General features: G+C 36.8%; 1 protein-coding gene across 4 annotated transcripts in view; it reads left to right on the plus strand.

The window, feature by feature from the left end:
• Positions 1-17,103, plus strand: part of LOC107696379 (protein quaking) — a 130,373-nt gene extending 113,270 nt beyond the window's left edge. The window contains exons 5-9 of one of the 4 annotated variants that reach the window (XM_016496680.1): positions 2,874-2,961; positions 3,466-3,765; positions 8,777-8,863; positions 11,558-11,635; positions 15,709-17,103. In XM_016496680.1, the coding sequence (XP_016352166.1) occupies positions 2,874-2,961; positions 3,466-3,765; positions 8,777-8,863; positions 11,558-11,635; positions 15,709-15,722 (567 nt within the window). In that variant the 3' untranslated portion in view covers positions 15,723-17,103. Of the gene's footprint in view, positions 1-2,873; positions 2,962-3,465; positions 3,766-4,007; positions 4,245-8,776; positions 8,864-11,557; positions 11,636-15,708 lie in introns of those variants that run through there. The other 3 variants (XM_016496682.1, XM_016496679.1, XM_016496681.1) reach the window with 3 other exon arrangements.
• Positions 17,104-19,398: the final 2,295 nt, after the last annotated feature.

Here is a 19,398-nt window from a genome sequence, read left to right on the forward strand (position 1 = left end):
CTGAAGGATCATGTGACACTGAAGACTGGAGTAATGATGCTAAAAATTCAGCCTTGCATCACAGAAATACGTTACATTTTAAAATATATACAAATAGAACACAGTTCTTTTAAATTGTAATCATATTTCACAATATTTCTGTTTTTATGGTATTTTGTTTAAATAAATGCAGCTTTGGTGAACATAAGAGACTTCTTTCAGAAACATGAAAAAATCTTACCTACCCCAAAATTTTGAACAGGTGTTTATACACGAAATTCCCATTCTGTGCACAGTATACATACTGCACACTGATGAATTAGTACAAATAGTATGGTAGTATGCTAACCCAACTATGTTCAAAAAAGCAGGCCTACCATACTACTCTTGCTATTTCTGCAGAGTGCAGTATGTACACCATGTACAGTACACAGATTTTCTGTATGCATGAACTATTGCAGTACTGTATTTGCCAGATGTGTGGTGTACAGCACATTTAATGAAATACCGAATCCCACAATGCAATTTGGTTGACTCAACCTTCCATTTCCAATGTGATGAAAGTACCAGAAGTAAAATCAACCACTTTTTAAAGGATAGTTCACCCAAAAGTGACAATTCTGTCATCATTTACTCATCGTCAAGTTGACGATAAACCTGTATAAATTCTGCTTAACACAAAAGAAGTACGTAATGTACGTAACCAAAGAGTTTCTGGTCCCCATTAACTTTCATAGTATTTGGAATCTATGTAAGTCAGTGGGGACCAGCAACCCTTTGGTTATACCATTTTCTTCAACAGAGGAAAGAAACTCATGACATTTTTAGTTTAGGTGAACTATCCCTTTAACAATATCTTCGCACATTATTCGATCAGTCTTACACTATGTTAGAACCAATAGTTTTAACACAAAATTGACAAAAACCTTATTAAATGATTCAGCTGTCCTGCAGAATCAAACACTCTTTTTCAACAAGATACCTATAGCCATTAAATACTCTCTTTTATCCATGAGACCAAGCTCGCTTCAACCTCCTGAATCTTTCAAAACAAGAGATACAGCCTCCTGCAGTCCCATCATCTGTCATCGCTAATAAAGCATGTCTGCTCACCAGGACGAAATACTGTAGATCAAAACAACACAGTAGAAATAACATATATATTTCATAACTTTAGAACTTCATACCATAACTTTCATAAGTTCTTCTATGTAGGCCATCTCCGAAAGAGTTTTTCCCCTCAACTCATTCTCAGGTTCTCATAAGTGAATGTGCAGTGCAGCGCTTTCAGAGGCCTGCCTCTCAAGGACAGAGCACATTAGGCTGGTTAAATAAAGACAGAGAGTGATTTATAACAGCTCTGTCCCACTCTATTCATCAGCAGGCTCTTGACTTAATAAAGTATTGATATTTAGATACACAGGGAACGGAAGGGCGCAGCGGAACGGCCCCTTAGAGGAGCAGTGCTGCAGGGCAGTAAATACATCTCATCTCCACACGGGACAGAGACTGAGACTGAGGGAGTGAATGCACTGATCTCTCGAGCTCAGATATGATGTGAGGAACATGGCTGTCCAAACAGGCATTGTCACCTTCTTCTAGAGCTGTTCCATAGTACAAATGAGCAAGCTACAATTTTATTATTATTATTATTATTATCGTTGTTGTTGTTTATTTTTATTTTTTTCAGACCATACAGAAAAACATGTTACATTTACATAAAGCAAGTGCAATTCAACAAAGGCATTGAAATTATATAAAAATATATCATTCTTCTTAAGCAAAATGTGTTTGTTTGTTTTTTTTAATTCACTGCTGTCATATTTAAATAAAATTTAGTAAAAAAAACTGTGTTGGCAGAATTTTTGTTGCTGTTCAGAGCAATCAGTGAGACATTGTCTAGGCGAAATAACTTTTGACCAAAATTAGCCAGAAGCTATTTCACTCAGGAAAAAAAAGACTATTGCAATTTTTGTTTCATGCCGACTCTAAAAGGTACAGTTCGTCAATTGTAGTCAAGTTGCCATTTTGAAAAATCAGTTAGCTAAACAGATGACATCAAATAATATGCAGGGAATTCTGGAAATGCTGTGGAGTGATGAGTGTACAGTAAATAACTAAAAAAACTACTGTCACACTACTAGACAATGTACAATAGTTAATTTTCACTACCGTATTGGCCCGAATATAAGACGACCCTGATTATAAGACGACCCCCCTTTTTCCAGATGTACCTTTTGGAAAAAGGCTTTTTAAAAAACAAATCTTGTCTTTTCTTAGTGAAATGAATATAAGACGACCGCGTTTTTTCGGATGTATTTCCAAGAAAAAAACATATCTTATATTTGGGTCAATACGGTATTTGTAATTAGTTCAGTCTGAAACATAAACTGTGCATTGTTTGTTAATTCATATACTAATTATGCAAGCTCGATTTCACACATTTAAGCTTCAAAAAGTGTCCGAATGCAACACATGTATGCATTCTTAGTGCTTATATCAGGCGTTAGTGTAGGTCGTTGTCTTCTACGATTAGTTTTCTCTTTGAATTAGTTTGAAGAAAATCTCGCTGAGCACAGTTATTTAAATGGACGACATGTTTGTAGCTAGCTACCAGAAAAATAACTGTTTTAATGGCACAGACATTTGAAGGAAACTATCACCCACTTGAGTACTGAGGTTTATTACCACCACAGTAGAGAAAAAACACACATTAAATATGTACAACGGAACCCTGTGCTTAAAATGCACAGGCCAAACCTATGTGCGAGACAAGGTATGGGAGGTTTTGTTGAAGAAAAAACGCTAATAGCTGCAGTGTGAACGGTAACAGTAGTGTGTTTTGTTTGTGTGCATCTGTTTTGATGTCCTTATGTGTTTCTTTATACCGTCAGGCTGAAGGCGAGGACAGTCTGAAGAAGATGCAACTGATGGAACTGGCCATTCTTAACGGCACCTACAGAGACGCCAATATCAAATCACGTAAGCCGCCACCTCCTCTCAAGCAAACAGAGACGGTATTGTTTGAGGCCTTTGTAACCGCAGCTCTCAGTAATCCTCTCTCAAGTAACCCTGATAAATGTTCTGACAAGTGTCTCAGTTTTGTGAGACAGAATTAGTACATACGTCCAAAGGGCAGCTAATGAGCTGAAAAAATAGAGAACATGCCCTGCTATCTGTGAAAACAATGTTTTCTTAATTTATCGGATGTTGTGACATCCTCCTCTTCGCTCTGCTGCTTCAGTAAATAATACTGAAGCGCTATAGATCTGCAGGAGTGTGATATTGTTACTAAGCTGTATGTTTGAACATGCTGGCCCCTCCCCTGCCTTGTTTACTAATGAATAGCTAAATAGCAATAGCTAAATAGTCATGCTCTGTGTCCAGTGTTTGCCTGTGCATGGTACTAAATGTTTTTGTCTTTTTTTGTCCCTACCCCACCCGTCTTCATCCACCCCTACCCTCGCATTTTTCCACTCACCGCAGCTGCCCTTGCATTCTCTCTTGCAGCGAGCGCCCAGGCGCCACGTATCATCACCGGACCAGCACCTGTCCTGCCTCCCACCGCCTTGCGCACGCCCACGCCTGCAGGGCCCACCCTCATGCCCCTCATCCGCCAGATCCAGACTGTCATGCCCAACGGCTCGGCCCACCCAGCAGCTGCCACCCTAGTGCAGCCCGGTCCAGAGTCGGGCCTGATTTACGCGACGCCCTATGAGTACCCCTACACACTGGCCCCCGCCACCTCCATTCTGGAGTATCCAATCGACTCCAGCGGGGTTTTAGGTAAGCATAGCTACACTTGTCTCACTACACAGAACCCCCAGATCCCTCTTCGGCATGGGCCGTGGACTCCCATGCTTTACATGGCTGTACACTAGGGTTGGGCGGTATGATGATTTATACCATGTGACATTTTGTAAATAAATCTGATTTACCTTACTTACACTTGCTATGAGGAAATATGGGGTAAAAATACAAAACTTTAAACTGAAGTTGCACTATTTGAAGCAAGTTTGATTGTTTAGGGTTGCCGATCAACATCTCAACTTATCTCAACTCATCTCAACATCTCAACGAAACTCATGCATGGTCAGACTTTGGGGTCAGAAGTAGGGTTGTGCCAATAGACGATGCCATCGTCCATCACCGATGGCTGACAGACATGATGATGTTGAGCCGGCATCGTGATTCCGAACCCTGGTTTGACTGCCGTTAAGCACTTGGTGTCATGTTTTCTAAATATCCTGTCTTAAGATGGAGTGGTCAGTTGCATTCATTCTTTCTTGCACTCTCATTAAACATCTTACATTTGAGGGTTTCAAATTCTTAAAAAATAGTTCACCAAAAAAGAAAATTAGCTGAAACTTTACACACCCTCAGGCCATCCAAGTTGTAGATTAGTTTGATTATTCATCGGAACAGATTTGGAGAAATGTAGCATTACATCACTTGCTCACCAATGGATGCTCTGCAGTGAATGGGTGCCGTCAGAATGAGAGTCCAAACAGCTGATAAAATTGTCACAATAATCCACAAGTAATCCACATGACTCTGGTCCATCAATTAAAATCTTGTGAAGTGAAAAACTATGTGTGTTTGTTAGAAACAAATTGATCATTAAGATGTTTTTAATTTCAAACCAGTTCTTCCAGCTAAAATAAGAGTCCTCTATCCATAATATTACTTTCTCCAGTGAAAACGTCATCTCCTCTGAAGCAGGAGAGAAATATGCATATCATATTTTGATGTGAGAGGACAAAAGGGAGCAGTTATTTAAATGGACGACATGTTTGTAGCTAGCTACCAGAAAAATAACTGTTTTAATGGCACAGACATTTGAAGGAAACTATCACCCACTTGAGTACTGAGGTTTATTACCACCACAGTAGAGAAAAAACACACATTAAATATGTACAACGGAACCCTGTGCTTAAAATGCACAGGCCAAACCTATGTGCGAGACAAGGTATGGGAGGTTTTGTTGAAGAAAAAACGCTAATAGCTGCAGTGTGAACGGTAACAGTAGTGTGTTTTGTTTGTGTGCATCTGTTTTGATGTCCTTATGTGTTTCTTTATACCGTCAGGCTGAAGGCGAGGACAGTCTGAAGAAGATGCAACTGATGGAACTGGCCATTCTTAACGGCACCTACAGAGACGCCAATATCAAATCACGTAAGCCGCCACCTCCTCTCAAGCAAACAGAGACGGTATTGTTTGAGGCCTTTGTAACCGCAGCTCTCAGTAATCCTCTCTCAAGTAACCCTGATAAATGTTCTGACAAGTGTCTCAGTTTTGTGAGACAGAATTAGTACATACGTCCAAAGGGCAGCTAATGAGCTGAAAAAATAGAGAACATTCCCTGCTATCTGTGAAAACAATGTTTTCTTAATTTATCGGATGTTGATGGGTGCCGTCAGAATGAGAGTCCAAACAGCTGATAAAATTGTCACAATAATCCACAAGTAATCCACATGACTCTGGTCCATCAATTAAAATCTTGTGAAGTGAAAAACTATGTGTGTTTGTTAGAAACAAATTGATCATTAAGATGTTTTTAATTTCAAACCAGTTCTTCCAGCTAAAATAAGAGTCCTCTATCCATAATATTACTTTCTCCAGTGAAAACGTCATCTCCTCTGAAGCAGGAGAGAAATATGCATATCATATTTTGATGTGAGAGGACAAAAGGCTATGGAATTTTTCACTGGAGGAAGTTCAGTTTTTCCGTTATTATGGGACTCGTATTTTGGACAGAAGTGATGGATTAAAGTTAAAACACCTTAATTATGGATTTCTTACAGACACTCAGTTTTTCACTTCACAAGATGTTAATTGATGGACTGGAGTGGTGTGGATTACTTGTGGATTATTGTGATGTTTTTATCAGCTGTTTGGACTCTCATTCTGACGGCACCCATTCACTGCAGAGGGTCCATTGGTGAGAAAGTGATGTAATGCTGTAATTCTCCAAATCTGATTCTGATGAAGAAATAAACTCATCTTGGATGGTCTGAGAGTCAGTACATTTTCAGCAAATGTTCATTTCTGGGTGGAAAAAAAAAAGTCTTAAGAAAAAAGGTAAGAACATTCTTTAGAAATGTTTTTTTGGAAATGCTAAATATTCTTATCTTATTCTTAGATAAGATATTCTTACGTTAAAATATAAGGAGAAATAGCAGTTAAGACAAATTGTATCCCAAATGATATGTGAATCCAGCCCCTGATCTTTTTGTTTGCATGCCATATAAAAAGAGAAAATATCAACAAGATATTTTAATTAGTACTGTATATTATGATATATTGCTTTACCATTCTATAAAATGTCTCATGCTGTAATGAATGATTTGGGTCATACCGTCCACCCCTACCCTATGCCATTCCTCTTAAATAGCCCCCAACATACAAAACCTGCTCTCCTATACCAACAAAAAGCCTAATGGTTTCCCCCATTAGGGCCACCAGCATCACCAGCCTCTGCTGTCACAGAAGCAAGTAATAGGCAATAATATAAAAGAGCAAACAACAATATATTAAGTCTTTTCCACTTAATCCATTTAGCGTCATAAAAAGTACTCCCTCATCACAAAAAAGAAAAAATCCTTTTAAGAAATGTTTGCATAAATGATTTGGCTTTTAAGTGCTCTACTGGCTTTATATGAATAATGAGAGCGCTTGCTCTCAAAAGCCCTGTCCTCTCCACTCCACACAAGCTGTATGGCTTCATTAAAGCACTTGAGAAAAGCCGATTATGAATATCATGTAACCAACAGCATTCTGCCAGTTTAACACTAGCTTCTCCCAAAGGCATGGTGTTAAGTTGAGCAGCAACAAATAGCCCATCCCAATGCCAAGAGCAGGGTGTCCAATTAGAGCAGATGAAGTAGGGTTTAGCTACTGTCCAATAAGCATGTTTATTGAGCTCGTCTCAAGCAGGATGGTTCACAGCACGGTCCTTATAGGACTATACCAGCCTTGTCTGTGGGTGGATGTTCCTGGGCTGGAGGGAAGGTCACTACAGCATGTTCACACATACAGTGGTTTGCAACAACTAGGAGTCATATATTTATAGTGACAGTTGGTGATTTCCAGCGACGTGATTGACAGCAACTAGTGTGGGCGTGTCCAGCGATACAGCAAAGTTGAGAAAAGTTCATCTCATCATACAAGGCACAAACTGGAGACATAAATGTTATCAATTCCCTAGTGAAAAATAAATATGCTAACATGTATTTGAAATACATTTATTTCATGCTAAGTATACTACAAATACATTTACATAATTATGTACTTAATAAAAATACCCTGCAATTGTACTTTTGGTATACTAAACTGGTATACTTAAAGTCTGCTAAATTGTAACAACTAATTTTGTACTTAATGCACTTTAATTGTGTGGAAGTAGTGCTGAAGTCCAACTAAAGAAATACTTAAGTATATTTGATTGAGCTAAAGTGGAACTATTGCAAGTATACTTTAGGTACACTTTAAATATCTTGCATTTAAAGACTGATATTATTCAAAGATCATACAATCCTCATCAATAGTGACATTAAAACACATTTTAGGCTTTATAATAAGAAATATGCATTGTGCACAAGTATTACTCCAAACAAAGTTGAATTAGTTTTATATCAGTAAGTCTTGAGCGATATATCAGTAAATATGTTTATAGATTTGAACTATACTTAGTATGAAAGTACTTAGTATGAAATAAATGTATTTTAAATATATTACTTTTTACTAGGGTTTGGACATTTGGACACATCTTTTTGTTTGTTCATATTTTTCCATATTTTAAAACAACAGTAAGTCATCAAAACTATGAAATAACATAAATGCAGGTATGGAAACCAAAAAAAACTTCAAATGTATTTGATATTAACTTTATTAGATTTCTCCCGGGATAAACATTACTAAAGGATACTGGACTGATTTTCCTTCATTATCTGGTTTAATTTATGTAGGAAAAATCAATTAAAAAAATTATTTAATTTCTTTTTTAAAAATACAATTAAATACAATTAAAAATTAAAAATGTGTATGTGTTTACAAAACTACTTTCAGGCATTTCAGTATTAGACTTTATAAAAAAAAGAATCAAAATGTTTGTCAGAATATAAATTTAGTCAGTTGTCCAAACTTTACAAAAAGTACGTTTGATTTATTTATTCATAATCGTTCATCATTTATCAACATTCATGATGTATTATGCACTGCTGAAATTTATATTTAAAAACTTTTCCTCCAGAATGTTTTTTAGTGTGCAAGAAAACCTTGTCAAATTATAATGACAACTTATTTTTACAGCCAGTAAATTGCATTTGTGATTAACTTTTCAAAAGCTATGGACACCTCACCAGAACCATTAAGAACTAACCAGTTTATAATATTATGTTTACATTTTAACTACATTTGAAATTTTTGTGTGCCAGACTTTTTATGAACAATCTGGGGCCGGATTCACAAAACCTTTTTTAGATTAGAAGTTAAGAAAGTTCTAAGAAAGTGACAGGCTTTGGTGTTGTCTGATTGTATGCCTATTCTTGCAAAGACTGAAAAAACGGCTTTTGGTGCTGATTACCATAATAATCATAATAACCGTGCACATTATTTTTTCTCATTTGGTTAATTAAGGCAGAACCATTAAAACAGTAGTAAAGCAGAGCCACTGGCAACCTCCAGTGATATAACGGCTGTATGTGTGAACGTCCCATAAGAGATAGGATGTTTTGGGGGGGTGGGAGTGCTGAGAGGAGGTTTTCACCCTGTCTTCTCTCTTGTGTGACCTATACAGCATCCTCAAAGGCCGAAGAGCTGCCCCTCTACCTGGGCTTTCAGACCTGTCACATTCCCATCACAGTCCAGCGCGGAGAGCCAACCGGTCGGCCTCCCTTTTAAACTGCCCCCTCTCTCCCCCGCCCCCTCCGACAAGCCCCTCCCTCACACTGCAGACACGCCCCCCTGCCCCACCTCCCTCTTATCGGACTGGCTGGACTCCCCGGCCTCTTTCATTCAGTCTGTTTCTTTAAATGATGGTTTTTGTTTTTCTGTTATTTTTTGGTTTTGTACTTTTGTTTTGATCTGTAATGTGATGTTTTAGTTTTTTATGTGTACAATGATGAGGGAGACAAAGCACTGAGCCCCAAACTGCTGCACAAGCCTTTCTGGATGACCCCCATCCCTCAGTCTGAGCGGGCCGCATCAGGGTGAGGGGCATCAGGAGGGGCAACATGAGGATGGTGAGGGGACAGTGGGGCCAAATGGGGGCTGCTTAAATTGGGAGGGAAACTATTTGAGATGGGGCATCTGTTGAAAGCCAGGCTGTTCATCGAGCAGTTTTAGGGCAGTTGAATGCACTATGGTGGGGCAGTTTGGCTTAAAATCTAAAATGGCATAGTCACAATATATATAATCAAACTGTGAGAATATTGCCTTCGAGTTCTATAGAGTTATCAAAGCCTTTTAATAACATGTTCAGGTCGAAGTTTACCCCAAAATTGAAAGAAAATACAAGAAACATGTTTGGCATAAAGAAAATTAAGATATTCTGCATTGTAACATTGTAGCAGCACATTTTCCCAATATACTCTTATCTCTGTAAGGCCTTTTTCAAACCGCATGCATTAGTTGAATTGCAGCAAAAATGCAAAAATAGCCTTTGACAATGAAATAGTGTGAAAAAAAATAAATAAATAAAGTGAGTTACTACATTGGGTATTTCCTTTAATAACAGATTATAACCTATTACAGATTTGATTAGCTGTACATCCATATGACAATATCTATACATGCAACCCAAAGTGTTGATATAAAGTGCATAAAGCATTTGAATTCAGTCATATTTACTGAAGCCCTACAGATGTAAAAATCTCTTTCTCACTACTGTTATGCAAAGAAATAAGCTATTATAATAGTATTTCAACTCTACAGTATTCATTGTAGTATTAGTTGCACTGCAGTATTACAGCTCTAGTAAATGCATTTAGAATTAAAATGATGAGAATTATTAAAAAAGAGAAATTAAAAATTAAAACACCCAGATGTAATGACAATATGGGAAATGATGCTTAATTGTTTTATGTCACTTTGCAAAATTTCTTAATACAAAAAGCTGTATTTTATTATATTGTATTATATTTCTCTTTTTTTTATTCAAAATATGATCTAGACATACACTACCATTCTAAAGTTTGGGGTCAATAAGATTTTTTTTAAAGAAAGTGTTTATTTTTATTCAGCAATGGGATGCATTAAATTGTATCAAAAGTGACAGCAAAGACATTTATAATGTTACAACAGATTTCTATTTCAAATAAATGCTGTTCGCTATTCATCAAAGAATCCTGAAAATGAACAAATTAAGCAGCGCAACTGTTTTCAACATTAATAATAATAAGAAGAAATATTTCTTGAGCAGTAAATCAGCATATTAGAATGATTTCTGAAGGATCATGCGACACTGAAGACTGGAGTAATAATGCTGAAAATTCAGTATATCATCACAAGAATAAATTACAATATTTAAAAGTAATATTTTACAATATTACAGTTTTTTGGGGGATTTTTGATCAAATAAATATAGCGAGCATAGGCAACTTCTTTCAAAAACTTAAAAAAATCATACTGACTCCAATTTTTTTTTAAAGTTTATAAAATAGTTTATGATCTCGTTTTAGTGAGATTGTCCCATTGCCACGAATTGTCCTAAAACGTGCTCCATCTGACTGTGGTGTGTGTTGTTTCCCCAAGGACCGCCAGTCCTGCCACTAATTTCCCCGTTCCCTTCCTTTATTCTTTAGGTGTGGCTTTCCCCACGAAAGGCTAAATGTGTTTCCCAGGATCCTCACTGAGCCCCTCATCTGATCTGAGTGTTAACATTCACATGCTTTCGTTTCACAGCTGCCTTGTTGCTTCTGAGTGGTGTTTGTTCAGAAGCATGAATCTGGCCTAGCAGTCAGTCAGACACACTCCTGTTCGTTTACACTGGCTATTCCCAGAGCCCACAGAGGCTGTACTTGTAATGCCATACATATGCCTCCATACTCCCACGTATTTCCCCTGGACTGTGCCTCTGACTGCTATGCTTCGATGTGGAATGGAAGGAGGAAAAAAAAAATGAGTGTCCTGCTTTACTAATCACTTAATTAATTGTGTGCATTTCTATTTTCCTCTATTTTTTGTACTCCAGCAGATGTGCCTAAATGTTGTTCTCTCTCAGAGAGTGACTTTATCAGTATTATATTTAAAGACACTGTCGCTCCAGCGCAAGATTACGTGACTAGTAAAGCTTCCCGTTGAGAGTGTGCACTCCTGTCTGTCATACTGTGTGCAAGCTACGCAAAAACCCACGGATCCACTGAGGATGAATGAAACCATGTTTGAATTTTGTACAAACACATGAGATATTTACATATGGGGCGGGGGGTATTATTTGTGCCTTAACTTGTATCATTTAAATGATTTGCATTTGTCAAACACATTCGGGCGTTTTACGAAAGCTGTCTGATTTGATTTATCTGATGGAGACTGTGAGGTTTGACTGATCTGTTTTCTGGTGATGTTATTGCAATCCAAGCAGGTGCGGTGACAACTAAAGTTCGAAGGCACGAAATGCGCGTCCATCCTTACCAAAGGATAGTGACCGCAGACAGAGGTTAGTTTAGTTCATGTGCTTCTATTCATTACCAGTAGCAACTCACTGTTGGTCCTGATCTGTTGTGAAGCATGTGCAGTTTGAGCATGTTAAAAGACGTGTCATCAACAGCTTGAATTCAGTACACTGTGCTGTTTAATAAGGTGTGTTTGTTTTAAACCCTTTGGTTCACACACACACACACACACAAGGTCTTCCCTGCACAGGTGGAGTGGTTGACTTCATTCCATTATTCTGATGACCTTATAATTTCAGCATGATGTTGATGACAAATAATGGAGCTATTCATGTGAGCATGGGCTTTATTCACCCCATTACGCTCAACATTTCTAGCTTTCTCTAGTTATGCAAACACTAAATAGCGTTTTTATATATTGACTCTTGAAACATTTTGGAGCCATTTGAATAGACGGAGATCGCATCATGAATGTGTCCCTTCCAAATGAGTTAAAGTGACTGTTTATAACTACATGTAGCCTAATGTGGATATACAAATACAAATCATAGTCATAATGCACGTTAAAATCCACGTTCACTATCATTAGGTTATAGGCTTTTCAAAACAGAAAAATGCCATTAGGAGATCTTTAAAGCTGAAGTGTGTGATATTTTCAATGTTAAAATATATGCAGTCACAATTATTAGTAAGCCATCTGTAGGTTGATTCCCTTGAAATGTGTAAACACTAGGATAGAGCCAAAAATGTGGACTCCTACAAAGCATTGACTGGTTTGTATGAGCACAGCAACATTGACTTGATCAATGACATAATATTAGTAATGGAACAGTATAAAAATGCAATTCTGTTGAGACACTAGTGGTGTAGAAATTACACACTTCGACTTTAAAGAAAGGAAAATTATCTTCACTAAATCTGTGTCACTAGCAACAAGTTTAATACATATTTGGAACTTTTATACAGGTACAGCCTGATGATACATTTTTTATGTTTTACTGTAAGCTTCTTTTTATTTTTTGTTGTCGAAAAGAAAATAGTATTTACTTGTGGCTTTTAAAATATATATAAAAATATATATCTAAAAATATATAAAGCAGGAATGTATTTGAATTGTCAAATTTTACTTGTATTTTGGAAGAGATAGCAATGGTATTATAGAGGGCTATTTGTAGGAAAGAAAAATATGCATCATAGCAGCTTTAAAGCACCATGTTAGAAAATTGCCTATATTTTTGGATACATGTTAGGGCTTTATATATGAATGACAGGACTTTTTCAATGTTTATATGCAAAAGCATTTTATATTATGTGTCCTGTGATTTGTCAGTAGTCTGCTATGCTGAGGGTAATGGCTAAAAGTCCCACAGCTTGAATTTCCATGGCTTTTATGCTAGAAAATACCTTGTAGTGTTGCTTTGTGTCATTAAGGCCAAGATTTTTATGTTGTTGTAAATAGAACAAAAAAGAATTTCAAAAGGCAATAAAAAATTGTTTTGAGTAAAAAACCCACCAGCAGTTGTTCTGGCCCTAAATTATTTCTGACTAAATTTCTCAACGTCTCAATTTACTAAGAAAAGCATTGATCTTCCATCTCCATCATAACTGGCGGCTTAATGCAGGAACCTCTTAAGAGCTCTAGTGCTTAATAGCAGTCAGGTAACACTGTGACCTTCACTGACTGTCCTCAGATCTCTCCTCTCATTTCATTAGCAGCTGTCTCTCTCATGGCCGGTCACACTAGACTCGCTCCCATTCATACACCTGTGACCGTCAGCATCTGCTTGCTGCAGCATATTGTGTTGGAATTTGCAAAGATCATAAAGCAGAGATCACTAATTAGATTATGCAGTCCAGATCCGAACCCAACGTTTGAATTGAACTGAATCTGTTTGAATTCCATTTGAATGCTTTAACGGAATCTAGAGCAGAGCATGACATCATATCCTGTCATGCTTAAAGCCTGGTGTGACCGGACCTTCAGTCTGTCCATTCACTTGACTGCTACTAACCATTAGACACATTTGCCACAGTTGTATTCCTTTGTGTTTTCTCAGTTTTTTCTCGCTTGATTTCTTCCTTTTTAACATGTGACCTCTCAGGACAGGCTGGTCCTCATGCTGTGTGTAAAATCATGCTTTTACCTCATGATTTTACTATATTACAAAGATGAAGATCAACAGTTCTTCCACGGCTCTCACATTCAGTCAACCCACAGCAAGAGTTATTATTTATGCTTGAAACATCCCCTACGCAAATACGTGAACCAAAAGCTTTTTTACGAAATCTTCCTCTATGGCTACTTTTCCTTTTCGAGTCTACGACTGTCACGATAAAACAACAGTTTGAAGAGAAACTTACTGAGCACATTAGTTAAAGCTGAAGTTATTTTTTTTTACTAGCGCCATGAAAACTAATTGCAGAAATGTGACCCTGGAGCACAAAACCAGTCTCAAGTCGCTGGGGTATATTTGTAGCAATAGCCAAAAAAACATTGTATGGGTCAAAATTATTGATTTTTCTTTTATGCCAAAAACCATTAGGATATTAAGTAAAGATCATGTTCCATGAAGATATTTTGTAAATGTCCTACTGTAAATATATTAAAACTTCATTTCTGATTAGTAATATGCATTGCTAAGAACTTAATTTGGACAACTTTAAAGGCGATTTTCTCAATATTTTGATTTTTTTTTCACCCTCAGACTCCAGATTTTCAAATAGTTGTAACTCGGCCAAATATTGTCCTATCCTAACAAACCATACATCAATGGAAAGTGTATGTATTCAGCTTTCAGATGATGTATAAATCTCAATTTCGGAAAATTGACCTTTATGACTGGTTTTGTGGTCCAGGGTCACATATGATTGTTTTCAAAAAGGCTTCATGAACACTCCCCCTGTTTTCAGTTGGTCAAACAAACATAAGTCCCGCCCTCGAAAAACAAGTTAAACTTTCAAGTCAAGCCAAATTTATTTGTATAGCGCTTTTCACAATTCACATTGTTTCAAAGCAGCTTTAGGTTACACTTTACTTCGATAGTCCACTTTATACATTCTACTAACTGTGAGTAACTTTGCAACTACATGTCAACTAACTCTCATTAGAGCATTTGTAGACTGTTAGGTTAAGGTTAGTAGAATAAGTTGCCGTACTTACAGTTACTTATAGTCAGTAGAACGTCGTGTGCAGCGACCATCAAAATAAAGTGTTAGTAGATATTAAGCAGTCTGCTAATACTCTAATGACTGCTATTTGACATGTAGTTGCAAAGTTACTTATCAACAGTTGTCTAAAGGTACCATCAAAATAACCATACTGATATTACAATAAAAATAGTTCAATGCAAATGTGAAAACATTCATCTGATGTGATATCTGATTTTATGGCTGTTAGAGAAAAAAATGATTATTAACAGGCAGGAGTACTGTTGCCACAGCTCCACGAACCTTTCCTCCATCTCATAATTCCACCTAGTAGCACCATCATCTCTCTTTCGTTTCGCCATGTTTGAAACCTGTGTATGAAAGCGCTTCTGTGCTGCTGTTGGTCAGCGTCACCAATGTGACAGAACTCGTCGTGGACGACGGAACATTTTCTGTCGTGATGTCGTGAAGCATCGCAGACGCGGAATCGGTTGTCGTCCAGTATGATACACTACACGAGCTGAAACGATGGAATCTTGTGTCCCGACGCCCATTGTCGTTTACGAATCCCCACGACACCCTACGTCAAGCAAATCGTGGCAAAATCGGGCTAAAATCGTGTAGTCTGAACTGGGCATTAAGTGGACTATCAAAATAAAGTGTTACCCAGCTTTACAGAAAATCATGACGTTAATGTTTAGAATCTCTTAATATCAAGCACTGGACTAACTTGCGTAAAGTATTTTCCTGCTTTTTCTCACTATATCACCCAATTGAACCGTTTTATGTCTTGTGCTGTGGGGAGACTCGCCTGAATCAACGAGCCTACTTGTGATCGGTTTCGAAATACTTTTCAAATTGTCATCCTGCTTTCACTAGCTGAAACTAATCTCCTCTATCTTTTGTTTCTTTCCTCCTTTCCTTGTTTCCCTCCCCTTTTTCTGTTCGTTTGTCTCTCTAACCCACTCAGCCACTAACCCCTGACCTTCTGACCTCTTCACCCAATGATGACCTGCCCATTACCTGCCTGCCGATCACACCTCTGCCCTAAAATGAATGAATGAAAGACAAAAAGAGTATCTAAGAGCTGTCACAGGCAGTGGATATACAGCTTCCCTAAACCTGGGTGGCAGATGCCCACCGCTTCAGACGGGGGGGCGGACGTTCCTGCCACTGTAGATCTGCACTCTTTGTAAGCAATAAGCAATAATGATTTGTCCCACACCCTCTAAATCAAAGCCAGACCTCCCAGTTTGCTGTGCGAACGCCTCCAGCTCAACAACAGCACTGTTGAGGAAACGGACTGCCCTTCATCGCACCCCAACCCGTCGCTCAAGTAATCCTGCAGTTACGGTAATGAGTCTGAATGTAATGCATGACGGTGTGGATGATGCACCTCTTGCATCATCACAACCCGGTGAACTTGTCACAGTGGGCTATTTGAGAAGCATTTCAGCAGTGAGTCAAAGCTGAAAATACATTAAAAAAATTTTTAAAAAAGAATATTTCCTTTCCGGAACAATCCGACACTTTTCAGTGAACAAGCCTCTCTGAGGATGTATAAGCCATGCTTGCCTATCTGCTGTACAAATGTGTAGATAAATGTTAAAAGAGTGACAAAAGAGAACATGTACAGAAACAACACTTTTATTATCCTCCAGAGAACTTATATTTTTACAACTCGCTATTTTATATTGTCGAATATTATGAGGCGAACAAGAAAAAAAACAAAAAAACAATACCGAACCCTTTATGAAGTGAAAACAATCCAGTTTTCTGTAATTGGATGTAGTGTTTATGACCAAAACAACCCTTTCGTTGAACCGTTGGGGTTGATAGGGAAATATCATTCAAGTGCCTTATCATAGTTCTCATAGTTGATGTTCAATATGAATGTCATAATCAGTGGCGAATGAGCAGACCAAAAGCATCGTAATTTTACGTAAATTGTAGAGCACATAAAGGTCTCTACAATCTACTCAGGCTTATGATGGATTTGGGAAATGTTGTCCATGTCAGTACACACAGCTTTCCCGTCAGGAAGCACATAAGTGATGTATCACCAGCTTATCCCTGCCTTCCAGTTTCGGCTGCAACAGCTCACCGCTCCTGCCCAGTATTACACAGCGATCAAATTCAAGGCCTTTCACAACGCATGATTACTGTCAAACCGACTCGGGAGTCAAAGTCTATCTGTTGCCTTCAGTCTTGACTCATCCTTCAGAATTGTGGGTGTTATGCTCACAGTACTTAAATTCATTTGCACTTTATGTTGACGTTTAGCGCATTGTAATATCGGTATGGTAAGATATAGGATATATTCAATGCCCAAAAAAATCTACTTTATTTTAATCAGTATTTTTGTCTTGTTTTACATTAAAAATATATAAATGTCCTTAATATGAATAGGAAGCAAAATTATGTTTTGAAAGAATATATACAACTTATATATATACAAGTTAGAATATATACAGCACACCAAAAGTTTAAGATTGTTTTAATGTTTCTGAAAGAAGTCTCGTCTGCTAACCAAGATTACATGTATTTGATAAATACAATAAAACAGTAATATTGTGAAATATTTTAATTTAAAAGAACTGTTGTTAGTTTTAATATATTTTAAAATGTATTGTATTCAAAGCTGAATTTTCAGCATTATTACTCCAGTCTTCAGTGTCACATGATCCTTCAGAAATCATTCTGATATGCTGATTTGCTGCTTGAAAACTTTTTTTATTATTATTTATTTTTACAGTGTTGAAAACATTACGCTGCTTAATATTTTAAACACTACCATACCATTCAAAGGTTTGGGGTAGGTCTTTTAAAATACAAAAGGTTTCCATTTCAAATAAATGGTGTTCTTTTGAACTTTCCATTCATCAAAGAATCCTGAAAAAAAATGTTTCCACTGAAATATGAAGCAGCACAACGGTTTTCAACATTGATAATAATCAGAAATGTTTCTTGAGCATCAAATCATCATATTAACGATTTCTGACGGTTCATGTGACACTGAATACTGGATGATGCTAAAAAATGTAGCTTTTGCATCACAGGAATACATTACATTTTAAAATATATTTTAAAATAAAATAAAAGTTTTAAATCTTTAAATCTTTTTAGTTTTAAATATTAATAATTATATATAGTTATTATGACTGATAGTGTATATACTGTAAATAATTACCTGGTTTTGAGAAAATATTAAGTTTATTTTTCTTGTTTTAACCTCTTAAGAAAAAAAAAAAGATTTTTAGGGAAAAGTTTTTTTAATGTCTTTACATTGTTTAGAGCATTAAAAAAACATGTAAAAAAAAAAAAATTTTTTAATGATATTTCATTCATAAGTTATGCTATATCCTCGGTAGAGGACATCGGGACTCAATTTTTTTTTTTTTAATAAAAAGAATATTGTCATAGTGCTAAAGCAAAATGGTAAAATATCACCTAGAATTTATTTATTTATTTATCCAACAAAACAAATCTGAAAAACCTAGTACAGTAATAATCAATAAGATTAAATAATCACAATTAATATAATTAATTCTGAATAATCTTTAAAAAGCAACACATTTGGTTAATGCAAAAACTCCGACAGTCCAAAACAATTTAAATTCCTGTTGTGTCTGCATTTGCTCTCATTTACACTTACGGTTCTGCAGTGCCATCACAGAATTATATTATCAAAGAAGGTACTAATATCAAGGTGTGATGTGTTTGAAAATGCTTTGGAATATGAAATGCGAATTATCTACATATTAAAAGCAGTTTTTTTTTTTGTTGTTGTTGGTTAGTAAGAATACAGAAATGTGATTATTTAAAAAAAAAAAAAAAAGTACAGTAATTGATTAAGCATGGTGTCTCACACGCAATAGAAATTAATAGAAATGTTTCCTGGATTTGCAATGGAGTTTTCAAGTTTAAAGGTGAAGTGTGCAATTTCTGACACCAAAAAGAAAAGTGAAAAATAATGTTTTTTCCAAGCATGTTGCCTAAACCCCTTCCCCACCTGCCATTGGTCAGTCCAACAGGTCCCGCCCCCCGACGCGCACCATTGGTTAAGCCAAATGACGACATACCGACCCATGTTTTGACAACGCCACAGAAGTCAGTAGTTGTTTCTGTATGTTAAACTGGGATATAAAGTTTGATCATGTGAATGTCTTTTAACATACATGTGGATATGTGTGTGTACGACATCTGTCTTTCAGCCCCAAACGTGTGTTCCCTGCCCAAGTATTGCCTATGAGAAGACATGTCTGTTTTAACAGCCATTGTTACAAGTTTATAATGTATTTAATGTATTTTTTTTATATGTATGTAATAAACAATATTAAACGCCTTGTCTCTGTATCCTGAATAGATGAAATAGATGAAAGGAATAATTGCGCTTTTCGCTCTTTAGAAGCCAATAGCACATCAGGGTGTTTTATCTTAAGAAAGTAATATTGCATATCATTATCCAGCAGTGATTTATCATCGTGGTTATTTGCTGGAGTTTCTGTGGCTGGAGACTCGGGTGCTATGCATCTGTGCCAAGAAAGCACTTTCACAATTGGTGGAGCTCTATTTCATCCTGGCCTTAATAAGTCATGCGCAAACTGCCTTTGTCATTAGCTTCAGAGCGACATAATGCAGCGGATATTTAACGCTCTTC

The sequence above is a fragment of the Sinocyclocheilus anshuiensis genome, unplaced genomic scaffold (assembly GCF_001515605.1).
Source record: "Sinocyclocheilus anshuiensis isolate Anshui unplaced genomic scaffold, SAMN03320099.WGS_v1.1 scaffold963, whole genome shotgun sequence".
Classification (NCBI taxonomy): domain Eukaryota; kingdom Metazoa; phylum Chordata; class Actinopteri; order Cypriniformes; family Cyprinidae; genus Sinocyclocheilus; species Sinocyclocheilus anshuiensis.